This window comes from Triplophysa rosa, linkage group LG13, assembly GCF_024868665.1.
Source record: "Triplophysa rosa linkage group LG13, Trosa_1v2, whole genome shotgun sequence".
NCBI classification, from domain to species: domain Eukaryota; kingdom Metazoa; phylum Chordata; class Actinopteri; order Cypriniformes; family Nemacheilidae; genus Triplophysa; species Triplophysa rosa.
The window spans coordinates 16,295,703-16,319,649 of record NC_079902.1 but is presented as its reverse complement, the minus strand read 5'-3'; the positions used below and the strand labels follow the sequence as shown (position 1 = coordinate 16,319,649).

Sequence of the window (23,947 nt, the reverse complement as noted above, 5' to 3'; positions counted from 1 at the left end):
TTCAAAATCCGCTCCACAGACTTCAGTACTGACATCCTGGTAAAGGAACTGTCGATCCAAATCTCACTAACAAACCAGAGTAAAGTGCCTGTCCACACTTGAAATTTGTGCCAGGAAGGTAAACTCAAACTTGAGAACCGTAAACGAATTGAAACAAATTAAAAACAAATAAAACGTTTAGCAGCAAATGTATAAACCATTATTCCGTCGCTGTCCTTCTGAAACCTTGAATGTCCAAATTTGCTGTTTTTCAGGATATGGAAAAAACACTGAACTGAATAATAATTACATACTGCGTGGACAAGCACTTTTTAATGCTTTTTATTGGTTAGATATTTGCAAAACCCAGTGAAAAACATAAAGGATGACTAATAATAATGATTTATGACAAAAAATGAAAATGACAAAATATGGAGAATTGCAGCAGCGATTTGCAAAAAGGAATGTTATAAAACTGTTAAAAAAAGGAAAATTTTTAAAAGTCAAGTTTTTGTTTGTCTCTCAATCGTTTATGTTCCATAATTCAGCACCTGTTTAAAATCTCTCTCTCTCTCTCTCTCTCTCTCTCAAAACAATGGATATCTTGATAATATAGCTATTGCTTTTAAAAAACTTACATTTCATGTTGAAGTATTTTCTTCTATCTAATCCAATATTCTCTCCTACTTTTCGTAATATCTTCATGACAACTGTAAGTCAGTTGGTGGGTTGATTGATGGGATGTAAAACTTTTTGTTTGAGCATCCCACAAATCAACTTGACGTGTGGGGTTGAGACTTTCTGTTTGGTTGACCAATGGCAGAGGAGGGATGTTTGGACATCGTGTTTGAGAACTGCATTTTTGCAGTTTTGTGTTATCCTGCTAGCAGTACAAAAATACGTCACCTTTAAATGAGATATCTCTCAGTTTTAGCTCTAGGTTGGCACAAGAAGTCTTGCTGTGTTAGATATGCTTCCATGTGCAGTAAGTCACCTAAGATGGGGTGTTTTGTCGTGCCACCTGTGGCGGGAAATGAAAACATGCCAGTAGTGAAGATTTTTGTCATACAAATTCGTGTGACAAATGAAGTGAAAGGGAACAGGTTCTCCTGTGGCTTTGTAACAGTAATAGAGAGCAGAGGGTGAAGCCGAGAGGCACTGATCCGACAGTCACATGATAATTCGCCTCCAAGGTTAGTGGCTTCTGAAAAGTCAGGGTAGGATGAGGCTATGTGATTTTTGGGTAGGAGGAACCGCTCTAAGGCGTCTCTCAGGCAGAAGCTGAGATGTCTGGATGAGTCACAGCTGTCTTTTATCATTTCCCCTGCCAGCCGTGTGCTGTTCCTCTGCCTCTGTCTGTTTGACGACACTGTGTTCACGGCACCTTGCCACAGCAACAAATTACATTATGGCAGATTTGTTTTTATACACTTATCATATGCTTGGTAAAACGAAATTTTCTTTCCTCTCACTTGCTTTTTCTGTTTCAGATTGGCAGAAATGGAGAACCAGAACTGTTCTTTTTTCACCGATAGCCTCTCTCCCGATGAAAGTTTGTGAGTTTCTGCCTCCCCCTACATACCATACATACACACACAAATTGATCCACCGCATGTATGCGTGTGTGGCCGTGCATGTGTGACTTTGTGTTCGGTGTGGCTGGGCAGTCACATTAATTAAAAAATGATAATGAAAATGACCCGTGGCGATGTGCGCCTTCGCTTTTCCTCGTATTAAGTCTGTGTGATTAAAGAGTGGGGGGGGTGAGAGAGAGATGGGGCTATTGAAATGCCATTGAACAACATTATAAGATCTACAGGCTTTTGCACAAGCGCATGGCACTGAGTTATGAGTATATATATGTGAAATAAGGTGAGCCTCCACGAAAACACAAAACTCATAAAAGAGGTCATATCATCACAGCTCAGGCTCACAGAGGCACATGTTTTGCCTTTCTCTCTTTTTCCCACTCACACACATACGGTACGGGTCATTTCCAGTGCATAGGCATTTAAAGGAATAGTTCAACCAAATGAAAATCGGGTCACCCTCATGACATTCAAACCCATATGGAACACAAACAGTGAATTTAGAAAAATAATTTGACTATTCTTTTTCATAAAAAAAGTGAATGGGGCTGGGGCTATGGAACTCCAAAAGGACATAAAGCACTTTTAAAGTCCCCGTGAGCTTTCTGCAGTTTTGATCAGCTTTGTGTGTTGAACATGCCCAAAACAAACAAATTCAACAAACAAACAAAAATAATCTATGTGGAGATCCTTTAAAGTCCCCGTGAACTGGAAGTTGCGATCGTTTCTACTTCTGTATTCTGACGCATTTCCAAGTGCATATCGACTGAGAAAAATAATGGGCGGGGCTTATGTTTTTCATTGCGATCTGATTGGATGTATAAAAACAGGCGTTGCATTTTGAAATGAAACTAGCAGCAGTTGAAGGGGAGGGTTTTGCCCTGCCCAAGCCGTCTAACTGACGTCATCTGAGACGGATAGCCACTATAGGGCGGAAGTGCATTTTCAGATTTTGATTAAAGATTATGAGGACACATCACACTGATAAGCTATTTATAACAAACACTGCAATATTCCATGAAATAATAGGAATTGTCATTTTAATTTCACCAGGACTTTTAAGGGGTAGTCATACTTTATCCACCCTTATGTGGTTTAAAACCTATATATGACTTTCTTCTGTAGAACAGAAGAAAATAGAGATGCACCAATACCAAATTTCTCCACCGATGCCGATTATTCAGAGTGATATCTGCCGATATTTCTTAACTTTCTGATTGTAATTATATCATACAATGACTATTAATATTAAACATCAAACTGGTGATTTTCTATATACAGAGCACAAATTTATTGCATTGTGCTGTTGTCTTTTGACTGACAGGATATATCAACCCTGATCATCAGATGTTGTTAAACTATCGTCAGATAGTGTGAAAAATTGCCTTTATCAACCGATAGAGATTATTGCTTGATGTATCGGTGCATCTCTAAAAAAAATATTTTGAGAAATGTAGTCTATACCGTGGAAGTCAATTGGGTCCAATGTTGTTTGGTTGCCATCGCTCTTCAAAGTATCTTCTTTTGTGTTCTGCAGAAGAAAGGAAGTCATACAGGTTTGGAATGACTTAAGAGTGAATTTTCATTTTAAAGAGTTTTCATATGTAACCTGCAGATTGGTAAATCAAATTTTAAACTATTCCTTTAAAGGTAAAGAGCGACAGTGAAACAGTGAATGACAAAATCATTCAATATGAGACAGTGTGCTGGGCTGCGTTTCCCGAAACCTTCTTAACGCTACGTCGTTCTTAAGTTATACCGTAAGCTGTACCTTATCATTAATACGTGTTTCCCGAAACCTTCTTAGTTAAGTATACCTTCTGTAAGTCATACTTTCGTATGGTTGGTCTGGACCGCTCTTAGCTATACCTTATCGCCTTTGATGGTTCAAACTGCTATGCAAAAAGCTTTTCTACATCGCAGTTTAATTTCACATATAAAATTTAATATAATAATTTAATATAAAATTCTATTTAGTATTAAATTTACATTTTTACTTTAACTTAGTTTTAATTTTACAAATAAAATACTCGGGTTTAATACACTCAGTGTAGGCTGTTGAAGTGTTTTCGTGAATAAAATTGTCATACACTGATGGTTGAAAGGGTCATTTATATTCTCATAGTTTGCCATCACGTGTTAATGTTCTCCATGATCTGTGTTGATTCACATTAGTGGCGTAAATCACTCATTTGTGTATAGGGATAAGTGTCCCATCCAGAATGCCAATCACTCGCAGGACACCCGCAATGGCACGGAAGCCTTGATGTGCCTCCATCACGTCGTGCCTGACGAAAGGCATACGTAGCCTATGTAATCGGTTGCATGACGGAGCAGGATGTTTGTCACTGAGTGAACGCACCGCCACACCGAGGTCTTTCTCAGCCCATATTCATCCAAACACCTCCAGAAAACTCCCCACGGCATAAAAACGAAGAGCCGCCATGCAGCAGCTGATTTTTGGGGCTGAGGGGGTAGCTCCGAGTTTGTCTCGACAAAGTTGTGCCGACAAGATGCAAGAGCTGCAGAATTTGCTCCCATGGCAGGCTAAATTTGTGTAGAATTTTCTCTTCTGACATGGTAGCCAGGGCACTAAAATGTTCTCTAATGAAATTGTGCAAATACACTAACTGGCTCCGCGGACGGCGCCGTCTTTGATTTAAGACAACTATTCGCTGTCTCTCTGCCATAGTTTGACCAAACATCCCATAACATTCATTCGCTTTATATAGACTATGCCTTTCCTGTCAAATGGTTTGCCAGCTGATGTGCCTTGGGATAACAGGCTGTAGTTAAAAACGCTAACAAAAACAAGCAAAGAATAAACAGCCAGTTAATGTAGCTGGTTAACGCAGAAAACGTATGGCCGTGAGGGTGCGGGATCGGACACTTGCAAAATTATAAATACATACACACACATATTTATTTCTTTATTTATACTATTTCGGTGAGCCCTGATAAATGCAATTTCTACCATTTCTAAAGCGTTTCTTTATAATAAACATTGTATTCTCAATACTTTACCCACTCTATAACGCAAGGTAGAGCGAACAATTGATTCTCGAGGCATCGATATCAACCTATTCAGCACCACCGCCATGGACAGCACCTGCTAACGTCGCACTTAAGAAGGTTTACTTTCGTTCGGGGAACACGCCTAGAAAAGGTATAACTTGAGTTAAGGTCTTCGTAGCGCGTTAAGTGACAACGTTATTGGGAAACGCAGCCCTGTTTCCTTGGCTCATATCTTCCTTCATCCGGTTCTCTGTAAGCGGTCTTTGTTTACTGATGGCCCATTTAATGTGACACATTAAAGAACAGTCTTGTGTATTAAAACAGCACGTTAAATATTATTGATATGACTAATGTGAGAGCTGTGATTGGTGCACTGCTTCCTGTCTATCGTGTTTTGTAATGCTTTTGGTTTTGCTTCTTGTTTATTGGCTGCGCTTCTAGCTTTTTGTTTTTGATGAAACAGAGAGTGCTTAGATTTCCAAGAGTGCATTCTGTATGTTTGTTTGATCTCCACTTGTTTGGCATCCACGCTGCTATTTGTTTTATGGATAATGGCGTGTTTTGCCTTGTGCCCGTGTACTCCGCTGTATGTCATCCATAGTTTATGTAATTTATGCATGCATGTGTTCTGTAAAGATATGCCTCTGCTGCATTGTTTGCAATTGGCTTATGTACCTGCTGCTCGTGTGCACGCTCGGCTCTGTGTGTGTGTGTGTGTGTGTGTGTGTGTGTTTGTGTCTGCTGCTGTGTGGCTCGGCTAATGTGCTCAGTGTGCACTGTCTCCTGTTTGGGGGGACTCAGGGATGAAGATCAGTACCTCCTACGTCACTCCAGCCCCGCCCTCGAGCAGGACTCCCCCCACGGCCACCTGCTTGTCCACCTGGACTGCCAGGACAGAGAGGAGCTGCAGCGCACACTCCATCGTTTGGAGAACGAGAACAGGTGGGGAGCGATGCCAGGAACACACATTCACACTCACATCTGAAGATTAAGTATGCAAATTATTCAGAACTAAATGGCGTACTTACTTTTGCTCGGAGATTAGCGATGCTCTGGGATATATGAGGCTCTTAGACTTATCTTTATTATATTTAAGGGGTAAATGATTTGTCTGTGTAATTATGACTCGGTACTCTTCCTGTTGGCCTTTTAAATGTTGAAGTTCATCGGAGGATTAAGATAATAGTTTTCAATTGGTTGAGATAAAATGCTGGGAAACTGTGGTCATTAATAATGGTTAGGTTAGGTCAAAAACAGGTGATCTTTTGACAGATGAATGAGATTTTCTCTGTAGATCTAGAAACAGGAAAAAGTCCTTTTTTCATGTCATCCCAGAGGGTTCAGATGTGAGTTATTTATGAGTTTTGTCTTCAGTGTAAATCCTGACCTTTTAGTAAAGCGCTCATATGGTCGTGCTTTGTAATAAGTGAGTAATAGGTCAATAAAACAAGATTAATTGTTTGTGTCTTCAGGGTATCTGCAACCTTAAGCTTCTAAATAAATCAAGGTCACTCTCATTATTGGACCAAAAAGAGATGGAGAATCTGCCCTGTTAATCTGTGTCGTTTCTGATGGCCCGTTTGCTGATATTTCTAACATTTAAAAAATTATAAGATGCACGTTTTATCAGCATCTGTGTGTTCCTTGGGAATCTAATTGTACCAATTGAGCTACAGGAACACATTTCCAAATGAGATAAAATGACCGTGTTATTTACTTAGTGTATACATATTTATTTATTTTGGATACGTAACGGAGAAACTATGAAATTAACACCATGGTAATGCCAAAGTACTGTGGTTATTTTAATATCTTAGTACGGGTAGGTATGTGTATATCTGAGAATATACTGTACATGTACTACGGCTGCTTGAGTGTGACAAAAATCATAACCACGATTATTTAACATGTAGTTATTGAATAAAAAATAAGCAAATAAAATGAAGAAAATATGTCAATAAAAACAATTGCAAAACATAGATCATCAAATAAATGCATGCATTTCAATAAATTCTATAAGAATCAGAGATTCAACATGTTGGAGTGTATGATGATCCAAATGATGACGATGTCATTGATGTGGTGGTGAGGTGAGTAATATTGATGATTTGATGATTATCTGAAGCGTGCTGCAGAGCGAGTACCGGCGGTTGAAATGGAAGCACGAGGAAGCAGCAGCGTCCCCCCAGCTACTGGAGTCAGGTCCGGGGTCACCGGCCGGTCAGCAGGACGAGGAACTCCTAGCCGAGGCACGAGTCCTCCGACAGCACAAGACCCGTCTGGAGACGCGCATGCAGATTCTGGAGGATCACAACAAGCAACTAGAGTCACAGCTACACAGACTCAGAGAATTACTGCTGCAGGTGAGATAATCAAAAATCTGCTATTGACTTTGGAAATATGGATTACTTTTTTAGTTTGTGAACACAGCGTGAGTGTCAATGCTCTTTTCAGTTCAATGAAAATGTGGAGTCTCAAGGCCCTTGGTTCTCATTCACACATATATGAAAGAGAGCAGTTTGGACGTTATTTATTATTTTATTAAATGTTCCTGAAGAAAGAAGCTTTACAGGTTTATTTCTGGGTGCATTGTCCCTTTTTAAAAGGAGCAAAATGCCCACATGGAGTCCTAAAATATGAGGCACGGTAGGTTAGGGACTCACTATATGAAATATTGGACCATAGCATGTAAATCAGGCATTTCTGTGCCTTTAGTCTTATGCTGGGGCCACACCAGTTTTAAACGGTGAGAGACCACAAACATGAGGAGAAAAAATCCTAGATTGAATCATTTTGCTCCTATAATGTGTGGTGCGCCGTGATGTGACAAAGAAAGCACACCACACACCAACAGATTTTCAAACAGAGTCCTGACTGTGAACACAGGAAATATTCTCTCGAGATTTCAGAATAAGTTTTATTTTTGTTTATTATATATGTGTTCAATATAAACAAATGTGTACATATAACCTTTTATGTAAGTTTAATAAAATATTATTCATCGCTGAGAAATTGCTCAAGCAGCGTCGTCTAAAGCATTTAAGGTGGCACAGCACTACTAGATATCATTTTATTGCAACTCAAATATTGTTGTATTTATGTCTTCACGTTAATTAAAAAAAGAATATTAATACAGCTTTGTAAACAATAGCTGCTGACATTATCACCCGAAAGAGTCTATTGGCTCCACTAGCTTCACTGCACCTATTTTTTCTGTTCCACCTTAAAGCATCCGCACACTCGGACTCCAACCACTACCATCACTTGCACATAGCCTGGTTTTTATTGAAATGATTCGCCATTAGATGTTTATGGCTTTAAAGGAATATCGGGAGTTTATAGCCAGTATGAGACAAAAGATGGGCTTACAAAATCTACAGAACACGGTGCAGGAGAGAGATTGAGGGGGAAGAGTAGTATTTGAAGCTGGAGGCAAAGAGTAGGCAGATGATTGTGACGGGATGAGAGACTGCATTATAGACTGCCTTGATGTATCACGTGTACACAGGTAAAAGAGAGGAATAGAGGCAGTGATGCTTACTAGTGCAGGTTGTTTAGGGACAGTTTTCTCGAAAAGACTCATTCGTATTACCTGATAGATATCACTGAAACTTTCTCAGTGGAGAAAGCACTACGCTCTATGAAATGGAAAAAACCCGAATGTGGTCGTGATCTGATTCTTTGTACGCTTTCCGCCTGTCAAAAACATTTGCGCGTTTACAGGGCAGAACAAATATGGGAAGCAGGTAACATCACTCACCACCATTTTGAAACACTGACAGCTGGAGGGTTTCTGCAATCTGAAAGTTATCAAGTTATTAATAAACAGAGCATAAACTGTATGAAATCAATTACATTGTATCTAAAATATCTACATTGTATCGCAACACAGAATTTACTGTATAGGTAACAGCTTTTCATGTATAAACAAATCAAGTATTATTATGACACGTTACTCACAAACATCAACATTAATGGAACGTAAACATTTCGAGTTAATACACAGGAAATCTAGAGCACTAAAGATGTTCTGTATTAGTGTGAAGTAAATCAAAACCTGATGTTTAACTCATACACCATCCACATATAAATTAGGGCTGTCGCGATTAATCGCATCCAGAATGAAAGTTTGTGTTTACATAATATATGTCTGGGTACTGTGCATCTTTATTTTGTATTTATAAACACACATGTAAATGTTTAGGAAATATCTGCATGTATATATTTGTATATAATTTACATTATATATAAACATTTATTGATTTTTATATTTAATATTTTCTTAAAGAGTACATAACTAGGGATTTTTAAAGTCCTACTTTGGTTTATGGAGTGTCCAACTACAAGTTTATGTACATAGAAGGTGTAAAAACACTATTATTTCTTAATAATAGGTAGTTATTCTTACCTTACTTCTTGACTGACTCTCAAATGATTCGTTCTGCGATTCATCTGTCTAATCCCCTCCTTTCCGCTAGCCTAGTCTGATGTGATTGGTCACATGGTTTAGTCTGCTGTGATTGGTCTACCGTGAATGAGGCTCACGAGCTACAGTGTTTGGGTGAGAATAGTGAAGTTTTCACGGGCAGTCCTAGCAAAACGTAGGCGGGGACTATATGTAGTGACTTAAATCCGCGGCGGTTCGCGTTTGCGTGATTCAGAGTCGACTCCCTTTTTTCCAAGCCAATAACTTTGTTATTCATTCACCTTCGGATTTACAATTTTGGCAGACTGCTTACATTCAAACACGGCAACATTACACACGGCATGAAATGTCATTTTCATGATCTCATGTTATGTACTCTTTAAATATATACGTGTATGTGCTTGTAAAAATCAAAACTAATATGCACAGACATATATTATGTAAACACAAACTTTTATTCTGGATGCGATTGATCACGATTAATCGTTTAACAGCCCTAATATGAATACAAACAAGCAGACCTCTATAATGTGTATACAGTTTCTAAAGCAATGCCATCTACTTTTATTTAAAACGGATTGGGGAATGTATATCCTCTGTGTTCAAATGAACCTCTTCTGGTCTCAGCCGAGCAGTAGAGGATGTTAAAAAATACCCATTACTGTGGGTTGAAAAGAGCTGTGGAGCCAGAAAGAGAAGAAGACACAGTAACTTTTGGTAAATTGCTTCTGGTAAATTGCTGAGATGGGAAGGGAGAGTTAGAGAGAAGAGTTATGTATTGGGAGAACACCATTGATGGGGATGAAATCGTACAGGAGGAGTGGGAAGAAATTGACGGTAAGTCATTTCTCAAGCTGACATACACAGAGCTTAAGGAGAAAGATGGGCAGCGAGTCCTTTTCTCCGAAGAAAGAAAGATGGAAAGCTTGAGCAGAGCCGAGTGAATGAGGAAGGTACTCGTGCAGATGGTCCAGAAGTGAAGATATGTTCTGGCGGGAGATGATTGATAGCTCGGATAAAGCGAGAAGGCAAAGTAAAAACACAGAGGCTGCGGCTGTAGGTGAAAAAGGATCAGGAGGAAATGGAGGGGAAGAGAGAAGTCGACTGAGAGACGTGTCATGGGGAAGGAATAATGGGATGGGATTATGGAGATTTGAACTCCTCGTGCTGCAGCCGTTGAAAGGCTCTGGGAAAGTACAGTTTTATCTCTGTGGACATCTCTGTAAAGCCATAAAGACTTTAGTGCTGAATAACTTTAGGCATTCATGCAGACGTCCCCGATTCAACTCATCTGCCTGTGAGATGTGAGAAAGAGGCGAGTCATCTCAATTTCTTATTACTTGGCTTCCCTCAGAAAAATGACTGCCATTCTAACGTATAGAAAAGAGACAAAAAAAAAAAACATTTGGGCAGCGTTTGAAAATATTTATGTTTTCATCATAGAAACTGACAGCAGCCTTTTCTGTCTGGAGCATGACTGTGGTTTGAAGTACAATTGCGATTTGCTGCTTACTGCATGATGCACATGTATGTAATGGATGTAATGTCTAAGCTGATGTTTTTAAAGGGACAGTTTGCCCAAAATGAAAATTCTGTCATCATTTATTCATCCTTTTGTCATTTCAAACATTTATGACTTTCTGTCTTCTGCAGAGCACAAAAGAAGATATTTTGAAGAAAGTCAGTAAACAAACCTCAGAGTCACCCATTGACTTCTATTGTGTGGACACAAAACCAATTCAAATGAATGGGTACCGGTTAACAACATTCTTCAAAATAGCTTATTTTGTGTTATACAGAAGAAACAAAGTCATAAAGGTTTGGAATGGCAAGAGGGTGAATAAATGATTAAAAAAATCATTTTGGGATGAACTATCACTTTAAGTATGAAACTATAATATCTAGTGACAAACATTTGATTCACACTTTTGTTACACAACCTAATATCATCCGTTCTCACTGAAATTTCATTTTTTTCTCTTCTAATTGTTTTTCATGTCTTCTAGCCCAAAGATGACTCGGAGGCCAATGGCTCAGATCCATCCTCTCTGTCCTCTCCGGTGTCAGGGGGTGGCCACCAGGGGGAGCCGGCAAGTAGGGAGACGACAGACACTGAAGCTGCAGGTATGACCTGGAACAACCTTGCAACCTGATGCTGTTTGCTGTCATCAAGCCAACAGTCTCTTTACCTATAATAGGATTCTAAGACATAACTTTTAAATATAGTTTCAGGAAGGCTTCTTAGGGTTATGTGTGTCTGTTAGTCTGTGATGAAAGTCGCTGAGGGCATTTTTAATGTTTTACAGGTGAAGATTTTGATCATGAGCATGACACTGTGCTGCAGCTGCAGCAGGTAATCGAGCAGCTGAGGAACGTCTTCCCATCTGAACCAGGTCCATGAAGAGTCTGAATCAAAACTCAGAGGCTTGATATTGTGCAGGTGCACTTATTGTTGAATTATTTAAGAAACAATTTGATGTCATGCCTGTAATAAAACATTAAAAGAGTAGTCGGTCATGTCACATGAAAGAACCAAGTCTTTCAGCATATATGGAGAGTTTGTTTCAGTTTTATTGTAGTTTTATTCATGTTTTGAATTAATAAATATATTCTATTTTAGTTTTCACGTTTTATTTTAGTTTAATTGTCTGCCTCAGCTTAAATTTATTTCAGTTTTATGGGACTTTTTCCATTTGTTTTCAGGTGCCATAATGCTCGTCTGATGGTGGGCAGGGTTGTGAGGATGCACAGCTAGAGAGACAAATAGGCTGAGAAATGTGTAGGAAGACACACCGTTCTCACTCTGCGGCCACTTGTCGATCCCAAAGAGCTGTGGGATACCTGAGTGCTAACTAAACAAACTAACGATGTTTACATGGTGCCAGAGGCCCGCACTGATCCGGACACTGTGCTAGGCCGTGTAGTAATGCAAGATGTGTGGCTTCATCCGTACAGCACAAGAACCACAAACAAGACTTACACCATATGTGGGGGGGGGGCACTCCTCCCCTTAAGTACCTCTGTGCCAGCAACTTCTGTGTTGTAATTTTTTATTTTTCATTTTAAAATGGAATGTCTTCGGACTCATGCACATATAAACACACACACACAAACCCTGTGGTAAATCATGCTTAGCAATGCTCGGCCCTTGCTCTGTGAAGCAGAAAAAAAGCTGATTCCTGGGACTCGCCGGAACACCCGGCAAGCTTATTTACACTGTAGAAATGACACATCTTCAACAGAGGCTATCATTTATTGAAGATGCCAAAGTGCCCGTGAGCACTGTGCTCCTACCCTGTTCTGCTCTCCTCTGGGCATCTTTCTTTCTCTCTCTCTTTCACACATGTATTCCTCTGTCACATACACAGATACACTCCTACACTGATGAAATTATTTTCTTAATCTGTCATTTTTATGTTGTTTGAATATAAGTAAACGTAATATAAGATATACATTTACTTGTGAAGCATAATTGAATAAAATAGGTATTTTTAATCGGAATTTGCTTTTATTCTCATCTGATAATATTTATTCAACCTCTTCTTTTATATTGAGTTTGGCTTTAGAAAAACAAAATTGACTTCCATATTTATTTAAATATTTTATTTATCAATGGGTTTTCTTGTTTTCTAATATAATTTTAATCTTATTAAGCTTAAACATTGATTGAGTTTAACTTTGATTGAACCCAGAATATAAAAAAGAGTAACAATGAAGACAAAAAAAAAATAAAGTAATTTTGCTGCACAAGTAAACGCATCTTGTTTTAGTTGAGATGAAAAACAAGATAAAAATAAAGACTAAGAAATTGTTTTCAGTGTAGCCATACATTCACACAGGATTTGTGGCAGAGATGAGCAATTGTTTTTTGGGCACTAAAGGAAAGGCCTCTCGGCGATGGAGATTTATAGTGATGTTGTGTTGTCAGAGCACTTGCTGTTAAATTACAGCTGTCCTCTGTGACAACAACGGGAAAGTAGATCCCCTGAACGACGGCTCATCCAGGTTCAGCACACTCTTACCGCTTCAGATGGAAGGGACCCGTTTCACACCAAGTCACAGTCTTGATTCATTCTAACCCAAACCCCAGATATTATGCCTTAAAACTTCAAAGCTCCCACAAACCGAGCAATGTGCCACTTTGTGAATACCAGCCTTATATCATTTAATTAATTAAAAGTGGGGTTTTTTTTACCAATTGTGCTGTTTTTCATATCTCAGTATTTATACAATCTAAAGGAAGGAGATGAAAATAAGAACAGAGAAGGATTATTTAACATCACGCAGAGGAAGGAGGACAGCAAATGGATCACGGTCTTTGTAAACACAGAGCGAAAGGCTTATTTCGGAAGCGTGATTTACTGCAGGCTGTCAGATTTATATGAGAGGAGAAGATGCCGGGGGATGTAGAGAGCAGAGAAGAGAAACAGATAGGCAGAGGGCGAGGGGGTACAGATACGGCGTGAAACACCGCAAATGGGAAAGACAAAAGAGTGTAAATATTCACTGTGATGGGTTGTGGCAAGGCAGCCCCTGAAACAGGAACGAGATTATTGCCGTTGAGAGAGCTCGAGATGTTCTCCATTTGTTTCAGCAAACACGTTGAAGTTATTATCCTCCGCCGCAGATGGCAGTTCCTCGTTCTCCCCTTCTCCATCAAAATACAAGTGACCCCCTCGCAGTGTAGATTTTGCTTTGAATCCCGAGGCGCCATGGCTGGGATTTCATTTTACATCTGTGTGGTGAACTGCCTGTTTGTTTTGATGCAGTTGCTAAGGAACTGTCCCCGAGGACACACATCTCCAAGCTGGTCTTCATAAAGGTAAGGTGGCTTCATAATATAGATAGGACAAATAAGCATATGGAGAGAGAGAGAGAGAGAGAGGGAGAGAGAGAGAGAGAGAGAGAGAGGGAGAGAGAGAGAGAGAGAGAGAGAGGAGGGGTTCTTTGCACCGTGTGCCTGCCTCTGTTTAACTTGCGTGAATCTTCATTATGATCAACATCTGGTGTTCACCCATTTATCATTCCAGTGCTTCAGAATCAAATCATCTCACACATGCGAACACACAAATTTGCACACAGCATTGCATTTCTTGCATAGTCTTTTATTTGCTAATGAGAAATCTGGGAACAGTTTTAATTTTTAAGTCATTTTAATTTTCAAGTCATTACAGGAAAAGTACTGCATATCAGTTCAAACAAGTTTAGTGGCTGTTTTTTAAAAAATACAGCAAGTTAAAGCTGCAATCTGTAACTTTTGCCTCTATATCGCCATCGCCGTTTGAATTGCAGGTTACTTTGTGTATTTATTTTGTGTGTTGAAGTCAAATGATGCAAAATCCGACCCAACAGCTCAACTTCTAAATCATCATAAGCTAACTGTTGCAAATCTGGAAAAGGCAAGGATCCAGTTTTGAATGTTGATTTTTGTTTACTTGGTCAATAACAGATTATTTATTTATTTAAAAAAAGTTGCAGCTTTAGGTATTTTATTTTTGAAATTTCTGCACTCTCAAAATTTGTTCAAATCAGTGGTACAGTCCAACATTGTTGCATTAAATTTTTTCAAGGTTAAATGTTAAAGTTTTGTAAATTTTTACAAGCGCCTGTTGAAGTATGCTTCCACAAGTAATGCATTTATAAAACCTCAACTGAGCCACTTGAAAAAATTCTGATGTTACTACTAGTCACTAGAAAATTTTAAGTTGGGCTCTGATTTTTTCAAGTGAAGTAGTCTACATAGCAAAAGTGAGATATACTGTATGATCCAATACAAAGCTCATACATAGTAGCAATTCATGTAGCATTATTCATTACAATACATAGGTCTACTACACATTACACACCATATGCATTAGAAGCCCTAAACAGAGATATTTAACAGCGTTTAACTCGTATTATATCTACTCTTTAACCACAAGGTGTGCTGAGTGTTTGTAGGCTGTTGAAAAACCTGAAGGACATATTTTATGGTTTATACAGCATTGCTAAGGACTGTCTGCACTCATTATTTTTGTTTGTGTGTAGCAGACATGTCAAGACCCAAATGTTTCCGGCTCAGTAGATTTTTTTGTAATATTGAACTACACAACAAGCATTTGCTAATTTAACCTTTGAACCCGTGACATCGTCACAACCCTCATGACGTGTGTTCCTTTTAGCTCAAGTGACCCGAATACAAACATTCCACGTGTTGTTTTATGTCTCCCTGCGACGTGTGTTGTGTTTTGGTTATCAGTATGTGATGCAGTTAATTTATATTAACAATACAATTCATGTCTTTTTGTTTCATGTTTTTAATCTGTACAAAATGTGAAGGCGTTTTAAAAATGAATGAGTTACTGGCTGCTTTCTACTTATGTACAAAAAATAAATTTTTATTTGTTTTACACCTTGTCTGGTTTGTCTTCTTCGAACGACTGGGGAATAACACGAGGATGAGAAAATAAAGACAGATCTTTCATGGTGTCATTTCTTTCAACATTGACTTTTTCTTTTTTTGTTTGCGTTTGACACTTTGGGTGGATTTTTCAGGCTTTGCGGATGATGTCTCTGTCGATACCCCAACACAAACCTTCTCCATCTTCAATTCAGTAGATGTCTTTCTTTTCTCTGTTACACCATCTCCACTCATGTTTGTCTGCTCCATCAGTCTTTCTTCCTCTGATGCTCCGGTGCTTTCACTTTTGTCCGGCTTTGCAGTAGATCCTTCATCTTCATTGGCGGTCTCGTCCATTCTCTTTGAGATGTAATTGGTCAGTTGAGCTTCTTTACCCCTGCTATCTATTTCTGATCTTTGTCTGTCCTCTGTATCTCCCTCTGCATTGTTTTGGACCGAGTCCCTATCTTTATCTACAGCTTTATTATCTGTTTTCCCTTTCTCTTCGCTCGGGGTCAGAGAGCTCTCCTCTTTGTTCTGGCTGTTTTTCTTCTCCTGTCCTTCATCTTTATTACCTTCCTCAACCCTTGAGCTCTCCTCTGACCGGCCAAAGCCGTGTGATGTCTGTAGTCCTTCACCATTGTTTTGAGGTGAAGCTTCAGCGCTGACCTCTCCTGATGACATCTTACCCTCACCCTCCCGTTTCGCTTTTTTCTTCTTTTTGCTGTTGGCCTGCAACTTCTTCTCCCACTTCTCCTGGGTGCTGGTCCAGTAGTTTTTTTTCTCGCTGATGCACTTCGCTCTGAGGTTATCGCACATCATCTTTATCTCCTGCTTAACGATGGGCTTGAACTTGGGATCCAGATGCTGAACCTTATTGAAATCTCGGCGAGCTTCATCCTCGTTGCATAATGCCGAGTGAGCCCGGGCCCGCTGGTATACCGCCTTCAGATTGTCTGCAGGCGAGATGAAAGTAAGAGGGATATAAGACCTTGCCACACTGCATGGAATTCAGGATAAATAATTCATCTAAAAAAACAATGGATTTCACTCTTTGCATTGCGAGATACCAGGGGAAAAATCAATATGGTGAATGATGCAGTTGATTAAAGTTCTCGAGTCAGTAAAAAGTTAAAGGTGAAGCATTGAGATGTGACCATCTGATACATGTGATCATTATGCACATTTTTATTTTCTCAATGTCTTCTTTACAGTTGTTTATAGATTGCTGTGCCAACATGTAAATCAGTTGTGTTTGCAATGTCTCTTACTGTGGTATAATACATTCGAGATAAACCCACACCTACATGCCATGTTCAGACAACATGTCAGACAGAGGTCTATTAATAATCTTCATTAATGATCTGTCTACAGGAGACACAGTATATACTGCAGATGTAAATAACGCAGGTCTATAATCATTTCTTTCTTGATCTATATGTGCTATTACTTGCATAGAATGTCTGTCCATTTATGCAGTGAATGAGTGTATAAACTCACCTTTATGTTTCTTCAGCAGTTTAGTGTTAAGTTCCACCACTTCACAGTATTCCCTGAGCTCCAGTTTACATTGACTGAGGTTCAGACAGAGTGGCAGACGAACTTTCTCCAGAGATTCCCAGTCTTCTCCTTTATGTTCCACCTCAAAAACACACAGAGAAAGATGCTCACCCAGCCATACGACTGCTAAAATCCCTATAGGGATTTTTAAACTTCCTTGTCAGACTCGCTAAGCAGATTTTGTATCTTCCGGCACATGCACGCCATGCAGAATGTGTTTGTATGTAAATTGTAGGTATTTGTACATTTTCTGTGCATATCTCAGTGATGCTTGCAAGTGTTGAGAGTTTCAAGATAATTCCCATGACATTTCTAGTGGTTTTAAGTGCATTTCTACCAATCGTAAGGACGTTCCGGGATGTCTCTAGAATGGTTGCGAAGCGGTTGCTTACTAGGTCAAAGGTGCCCATGTCTCTATGATATTTTCTGGATGGTTCGGATCTCTCCTTTAGTGTAAGTCAAGGGTATCGTTTTACCCTATTATCGTCCGCCAAGTGCACCTCTTCTCAACAAGCTGCATGCATGAGGTATCATTCATGTCCTCAGCATAAAAAACATGGAGCAGGCTATGCACTGGATTTGAATGCTTAAGGTTAGGTGTTGGTTCAAATCGATACCAATGATAAACAAGCATCACTAATCTTTTGCATAAACACACAGCTGTGCATTCTACAGTTCACAGTGTTATCTGCTGCCTTTTCAGTAAACAGGCTCACCTTAGTTTGGAGATGGTCTATATACTCCAGAGCCTCCTTGAACTTGGCACTCGCCTCTTTGTAGCGATGCTCTTTTACATTGAAATTGCCTTCATCTTGGAGCAGCATAATTAGCCGTAACATCTGCTGCCAGTCCTTGCCCTTGGTCAGAGCTGCTATCCTGCGATCGGACTCTTCACTTTCGATGTCATGCTTGTTTTCCTTCACTGCTGATCTCTTCATTTCCTCCTCTGCTTCAGTGACCTCTTCAAGAGTTTCATAATGTTCTCCTGGGCTCTCCTCTTTTACATGCATTACGGCGTCGTCCTTCTCTTCCTCCTCTGGTTCATTTTCTTGTTTATATTTCAGAATGTTCCAGTATCTTTCTTTATCCTCCCAGTTTTTGTCCTTCATTCTCTCAGAGAGAAGATTCAGCTCTCTGTGCACCAGTCTGGACAGTGTAATATCAATGTTGGCCACCGTCTGGAAGTCTTTTCTGGCCTCCTTCTCGCTCCACACGGCTGCATAGGCCTTTGCTCGCTTGTAGTAAGCTTTTACGCAATCTGGATAAAAAGCAGAGAGATATTGTACAATGAGATTATACAGTATATATATATGTATATTTTTGCTCTTCTGACATGTCGAGGCTATTAGAATGCTAAAGCTGCTGAAGCAGCATCCTTTTTCATGTGTTAATAATAATCAATGTATTTGCTATGTAAATATGCATTAGACTGACATCTTTGCAATGGGTCTCTGTTCAGCATCTTGCACTATGAGTGCTTTGTTTTTAATATCAAGCTGACTGAAGTTCAATTTCTAAAATGTCTCTCGAGACACCTGCATTCTGTTTCATCTGTTTTTGTAAGAATGGACCCTGTGTGAATGGCCCTACAAATGGCTTTCTGAACAACGGAATGGAATCAAATGCTGCTATTTTTGTATGATTTAAAGGCCCCCCATTGCCCACAACAATATTTGAGCCCTCTGCCCATTCCCAACTTCTAGCCAATAAAATATTCTGGAGTTTGCCATGAATAGAAAGATTTAGATTTGTTGTTATAAAAACAACAGAATACTAAGGCTGTGTTCACACTTCACTTCTTTTTTGAAGCTACTAGCTTCTGTTTTACATTATAATCCTATTTTTAAACGCCAGCACAAACGTCTTTTTCTGTTGAAAAAAGTTCAATTTTTTAAGAACCCCCCCGCCCTACGTCAAGCACCCTTTTCACACCTAACCATTGACAGAGACCTGTCGTTTCCATAACAACATGCGAGGAATGTGATTGGTTGAAAAGGCTCAAGCTCGAAAAAATAAACTGGTGGCCGAAACACCTGTTGGAGCCTAGTTGTGTATAAATGTAAGTTTGATTTTCACTTTCAATAACTTCTGATTGCATTTTGAGCGAGAAATTAGTATTGGAGTTTTTAAATATGTGATTGGATATAGCAAAGACGCTCTCTGTTTATAATTTAAATAGACTTCTGTTACGCTGCCTATGAAGCCTGTCTCTCTAAGGTGCCTTCGTGCACAAATGCTATCTTTGAACATTGTTTGTATCTACAATGCTGCGAGAGTTTTTTTTAATTAAAAAAGCGCCATTGTCAACTTTTTCTTGTCAAAAAATAAGTCAAGTGTGAACACAGCCTAAGAATATCTAATTTTAGTTGTTTTAGCATATTTGAATGCGTGTCTTATTTTCAACTATTTTAAGTCATCTTAGAAGTTTGTTGATGCCCCCTTGTTTTTATGTCTATTTTCATATCACTCCTTTGTTTTTCATCTGGCATGATAAAATGAAGTAAAATTTCAATTCAATATTTTTATACACAGTTTCAGTGGCAATAACATAAAAAAAACTTCACTTACGGTTGACCTCCGCAAAGAATTATTAACTGTTGAGTAGTTTTAATGTACTTCTTTAATGCAATTAATATAGGCTACAATATAATATTAATATAAATAACTTTGAATATAAATTAAATATAAAATAATTTGTTATCGTATAAACAAACAGACAGGGCCAAATGCTTGTGTCAAATGAAACCATCTACAGTATGAAGGAATATTTTCCAAACCCCTTTATTTTAACTTTTTGGTAAGCAATACGCATTCATCTAAGCATGTTTAATGATATACAGCTTTGTGATACCTTGTAAAAACCTTCCGATATTGAGTGAATAACAGTTCATTAACCCTTACAACTCAGATATTCCCATTAAACATTCATAATGTCAAAAAAGCATTAGAGCTCTGCCACAACCCCAGAAAGGCCTACACAATCTAATCCTCAACTCTGTGCTGAGTGCACTCAAAAGGCTGCTAAGATCCCCCATTGACGGCTCTTTCCCTCTTTCATTTGATCATTCTCCTCACTAAATTTAACACACTTCCCCCGGCCAGCGTCAGCCTCTGGGTAGAACACAGCGGCTCCTCAGAAAGAGGATGTGCTCCCGGGTGACACGTGAAGAATGGTACAGGGAGCAAAGATGGAAGATTTGAAGTCGATGAGACAACAAGGTGTGGGTGACACACTTGCCATGACAGAAGGAAATGAATGCTTGGAATTGGAGGGGACAGCGTCCCTGATGAAAGGGAACCGCGGGTGGCTGAAGTCGCCGCGCGCTGCATATGCATACAATTTATTAGGAAAACTACCCACGCTACTGGAGAGGCGATACATCTGTCACTTTAGTTTACATGCTTCAAGAAGACTTCTCAGAGCAACTTCTGTCCTCTCTGCTCATGCAGTCAGCCGTGTATCAACAAACCAAAACCAGCAAGTACAAAGATTACTATGCGCACCGTCACATATAGTTACACAAGTACTTGCAGCTCTGAATTGCTAGTAGATGTGAAGAAAGTATACAATAGTGGCAAAAAATTATGTCCAGGGCAGAGGGGTATATTTGTATAATATTTGCTTTAAATGCCCCCTCAGGTAGGCCTATACTGTACAGAGGGAATATGGATTTTATATGAATATGCAAAAACAAATGTTGTAGGTCATCACAGAAGTTTGCGCCATACTGGTTCCCTCGACCAAAAGCTTTGGGATTTTTCCACAGACTAAATAAGCTCTGTGATTAACAAAGGTTTATGATACGTACACGTTTGGTGTATCAAGATCCTTTTAATATAAAATGAACACAGTATTTAACTATTTTGAAGTATAAATACAATCGCTATTAAAAGTGAAAGTGACCTATTAGTCAGATATGATGAGCCATACCCGAAATTGACCTATAGCACCCCTATAAGCTGCTATAAGCAGACTACACCACGGTCGCCATCACCACCACCAAACCTTTGACAACTCTTTCAGATTTTATAAAAACACGTTTTCTGACAACTTATCACTCAGTGAACGAATCCCCATCCACGTTTTGCATTATTAGTGAGGTTTTTATGCGTTATGAAGTTTTACACACCCAACAATGTCTGAAGTTCAATTAAGCTTGTTCAAAATTGCTGCTTTTCAGACTTTAAAAAATCACAAGCAGGTTAGAACTGGTGTGTTTTATGTCCTAGAATAAAACTTGAAAATATTTAGAGCTATATTTGTTAACTGCAGATCTTATTTCAGGCATTTACCCAAAAACTCATATGGAACCGGAAATGCTAAAATGCTTCCAGATGTATGCTGCACTCTATACATTTTTTATAATATATTTGAATAAAAGGCAAAGATGTAAATTGTCAAAATTCGGACATCACTTTTGGCCAGTACTGTATATGTATACCAGTAAACGCACCTTTGTGTTTGTCCAGGAGCTCTGTGGTGTGTTCTATGACCTCTTAATATTCCTCTAACTCTAACATACACTGGCAGTAGTTCAGCACCAGAGGAATGATGAGCCTGCCCAGATTAATGTAGTCCTCATCTCCTGGCATCTCCTGCACGGGAACACATTCATTTGCATTCATTAAAATGTTTAGATGTAATGAGAAATTTGCACATGATGTTTTACCCTGATGAATTCTCTACGCCCCCTTATTTTACCCTGGATTGCACCGTACGGAGCAGAACCACAGCTTCCTGGTACTTCTCCGCGGCTTCGCGAAACCGGCCCTGCTTGACCAGAGCGTTGCCCAGGTAATGAAGCTTGGGCACGACTTTCAACTTCTCGTCCTTCTCCATCATCCATGACTCACGCTGGTAAGAAAACGGGTCGCCCACCTGAGGAAGACAGACAATTGGAGCGTGCTCGTCTCGCCTGGCTGAGGATTGAAAACAGGGAACAGCATTTCTTTCCCAGCGTGTAGCACTCGATTGCGTAACATTCTGTTATGCTCTGCTTGGGTAGCGGTGAGAAATCTGTTGGAGGTGAAGTGGAACTGAAGTGTGGTTGTGTTCAAGGGTGCATGTGTATATGTACTGTGTATGCATGTTACACTGTTTGTCGTGAGTACACCTGACCCACCTGGATTAACTCCATGATGAAGATTAAAGGCTGTGGCGTTCTCATTAGCTCATCCAGCTCTGGGAAGCCTGTTGAGTGGTAGTGAAACATGTTGCCCATGCCACACATGTGTTTCTGGCTCTCCAAAGGGTCCTTGCCCTGAGCGATCAATCGCATCCCTTTGGAGACGATGGGATAAAGGCCTGTGTGCTGAGGACAAAGACAAACTAAAGACTTTTATTTATTTGTACACCAACAATCTAACCGGAGCCTTTAGTCTCATTTGACTTGCAGAATAGATTTCTTTGCTTTCCCGTGTTTTGAGAATAACAGCAAATGCGAATGTTAATAGAAAATGTGGGACGCCACCAAAGGTCGTCTGGTACGCATAATGAATCAGAGGAATTCTCCTCCATCCTCATTTGAAGACGAATTAAGATCCAATATAAGCTGGAGTGATTACACCAGCAGGAAGAGTACAAACAGTGGGAGGCAAAACAAAGAGAATTCGTTTTAATTCTAGCACCTACAGTAGCGTCACACCAGAACTCTGCCACTTCTCCGATCCTCATGGAGGTTAACAGCACCTCCCACACCTCCATCTTGAACATCTTCCCCACGAAAATTTCAGTGGGATGCTTGTTTTTGCGACTGTCGTCAATGACTGTTCTTTCAAAGTCGTCCAACAGAGTCTGGAAGTGGAACACCAGCTGTGTGGGTAGAACAAAAGAGGACAAAGAGAATAACGAGATATTTATTCCTGTTTAATTCACACCCTGTCATTTAATGCAGAGAACGACAGGATGACAGCTTGATTCTTTAAAATTGATAACCTTTTTCCAATTTCGCATTTTTATTTTTGGCCCTTAATGTTGATAGGAAACCAACACGGCCCACAACAGGATTGTCTCCAAAAGGACATTTTAAATGTATTGTCATTTTTAAGCACCTTGACGGAATGGGAGCACACAGAATACAGAGCACAGGTGGTAAATGGAGGGATTAATGTTGGCATTGTCATGGAAAATGTTTGTCATCCTCTCCAAGCTGAGGTCCATATGGCTGTACAAAAGTCACCTGGCACAGATACCATATGCCTCTGCCACTGTCCAAACCGACGGGTTGCCAAATGTGTTTTGAGCGATTATATGGACCAAATGTTTTGGGTCACAGATACAACCTTTCTATCATCAATAAAATCAGGCGACAACGATTTCCATTCAACGCTAATGGTTAGACATTAACCCATCCAAACAAATGTCCAATAAAACACGTTTATCACTGCAGGTGCTTCATCTGAATTCCCCTCACATCATCCAGCGCTCTTACCTTAGTTCCCTTCGGAAAATGCGGCAGCTGTCCTTGACCCCCGTGCAGAATCTTCTTCTTCACTCCGGGATGGTTAAGCAGATACGTCTCTTCCATTCTGAGCTCTAGTGGAAAGAGTGCTTCTGATGTGCACTTTATTGAATCAGTCTGAGAAGTAATGTCCTGTAGCCGGTGAGTGCAGGTCTCTGGCAGCGTTAATTAGCAGGCTGAGGAAGAAAGACGAATCACAACCCGAAGCCCAGTGCTGCCTGTCTGCTTTCTGACAGATGGTTGGATTAACAGATTGAGGATAGCCACTTTAATCTGCCTAGGCTAATCCTTCAACCCCCCTGAATCTTTACTATAATCCCCTGTAAGAAACGAAAGGACGGGCAACCAGAACTCAATGCGTGGACGGAGTTGGGATCATTCTGGAAGGCAACAGAAGTCCGTAATCCCAGAAAGTGTTTGCTGGTATGATTGAGCGCAAACTGCAGCAGACATAATGATTTAGAAGTATCTAGTTGGACTTTGCAGTTTTTTTACCTTCGTAATGGGGGTGGCTCAAATTTGCTGACTCAACTGAACC

General features: G+C 39.7%; 2 protein-coding genes across 8 annotated transcripts in view; one reads left to right on the top strand and one right to left on the bottom strand.

The window, feature by feature from the left end:
* Nucleotides 1-12,537, top strand: part of drp2 (dystrophin related protein 2) — a 126,530-nt gene extending 113,993 nt beyond the window's left edge. For 2 of the 7 annotated variants that reach the window (XM_057349541.1, XM_057349542.1), the window contains 6 exons: nt 1,470-1,535; nt 5,385-5,525; nt 6,709-6,946; nt 11,016-11,133; nt 11,316-11,402; nt 11,713-12,533. In XM_057349541.1, coding sequence (XP_057205524.1) covers nt 1,470-1,535; nt 5,385-5,525; nt 6,709-6,946; nt 11,016-11,133; nt 11,316-11,402; nt 11,713-11,732 — 670 coding nt within the window. In that variant the 3' untranslated portion in view covers nt 11,733-12,533. Of the gene's footprint in view, nt 1-1,469; nt 1,536-5,353; nt 5,526-6,708; nt 6,947-11,015; nt 11,134-11,315; nt 11,450-11,712 lie in introns of those variants that run through there. The other 5 variants (XM_057349537.1, XM_057349539.1, XM_057349538.1 and 2 more) reach the window with 5 other exon arrangements.
* A 2,881-nt stretch (nt 12,538-15,418) lies between these two features.
* Nucleotides 15,419-23,679, bottom strand: LOC130563771 (uncharacterized). The gene is given in 8 exon segments (XM_057349544.1): nt 15,419-16,344; nt 16,889-17,030; nt 17,665-18,206; nt 21,403-21,544; nt 21,651-21,827; nt 22,072-22,260; nt 22,581-22,760; nt 23,380-23,679. Coding segments are annotated over 8 exon segments (2,343 nt in total). The 5' UTR covers nt 23,476-23,679; the 3' UTR covers nt 15,419-15,469.
* Between the last annotated feature and the right edge of the window lie 268 nt (nt 23,680-23,947).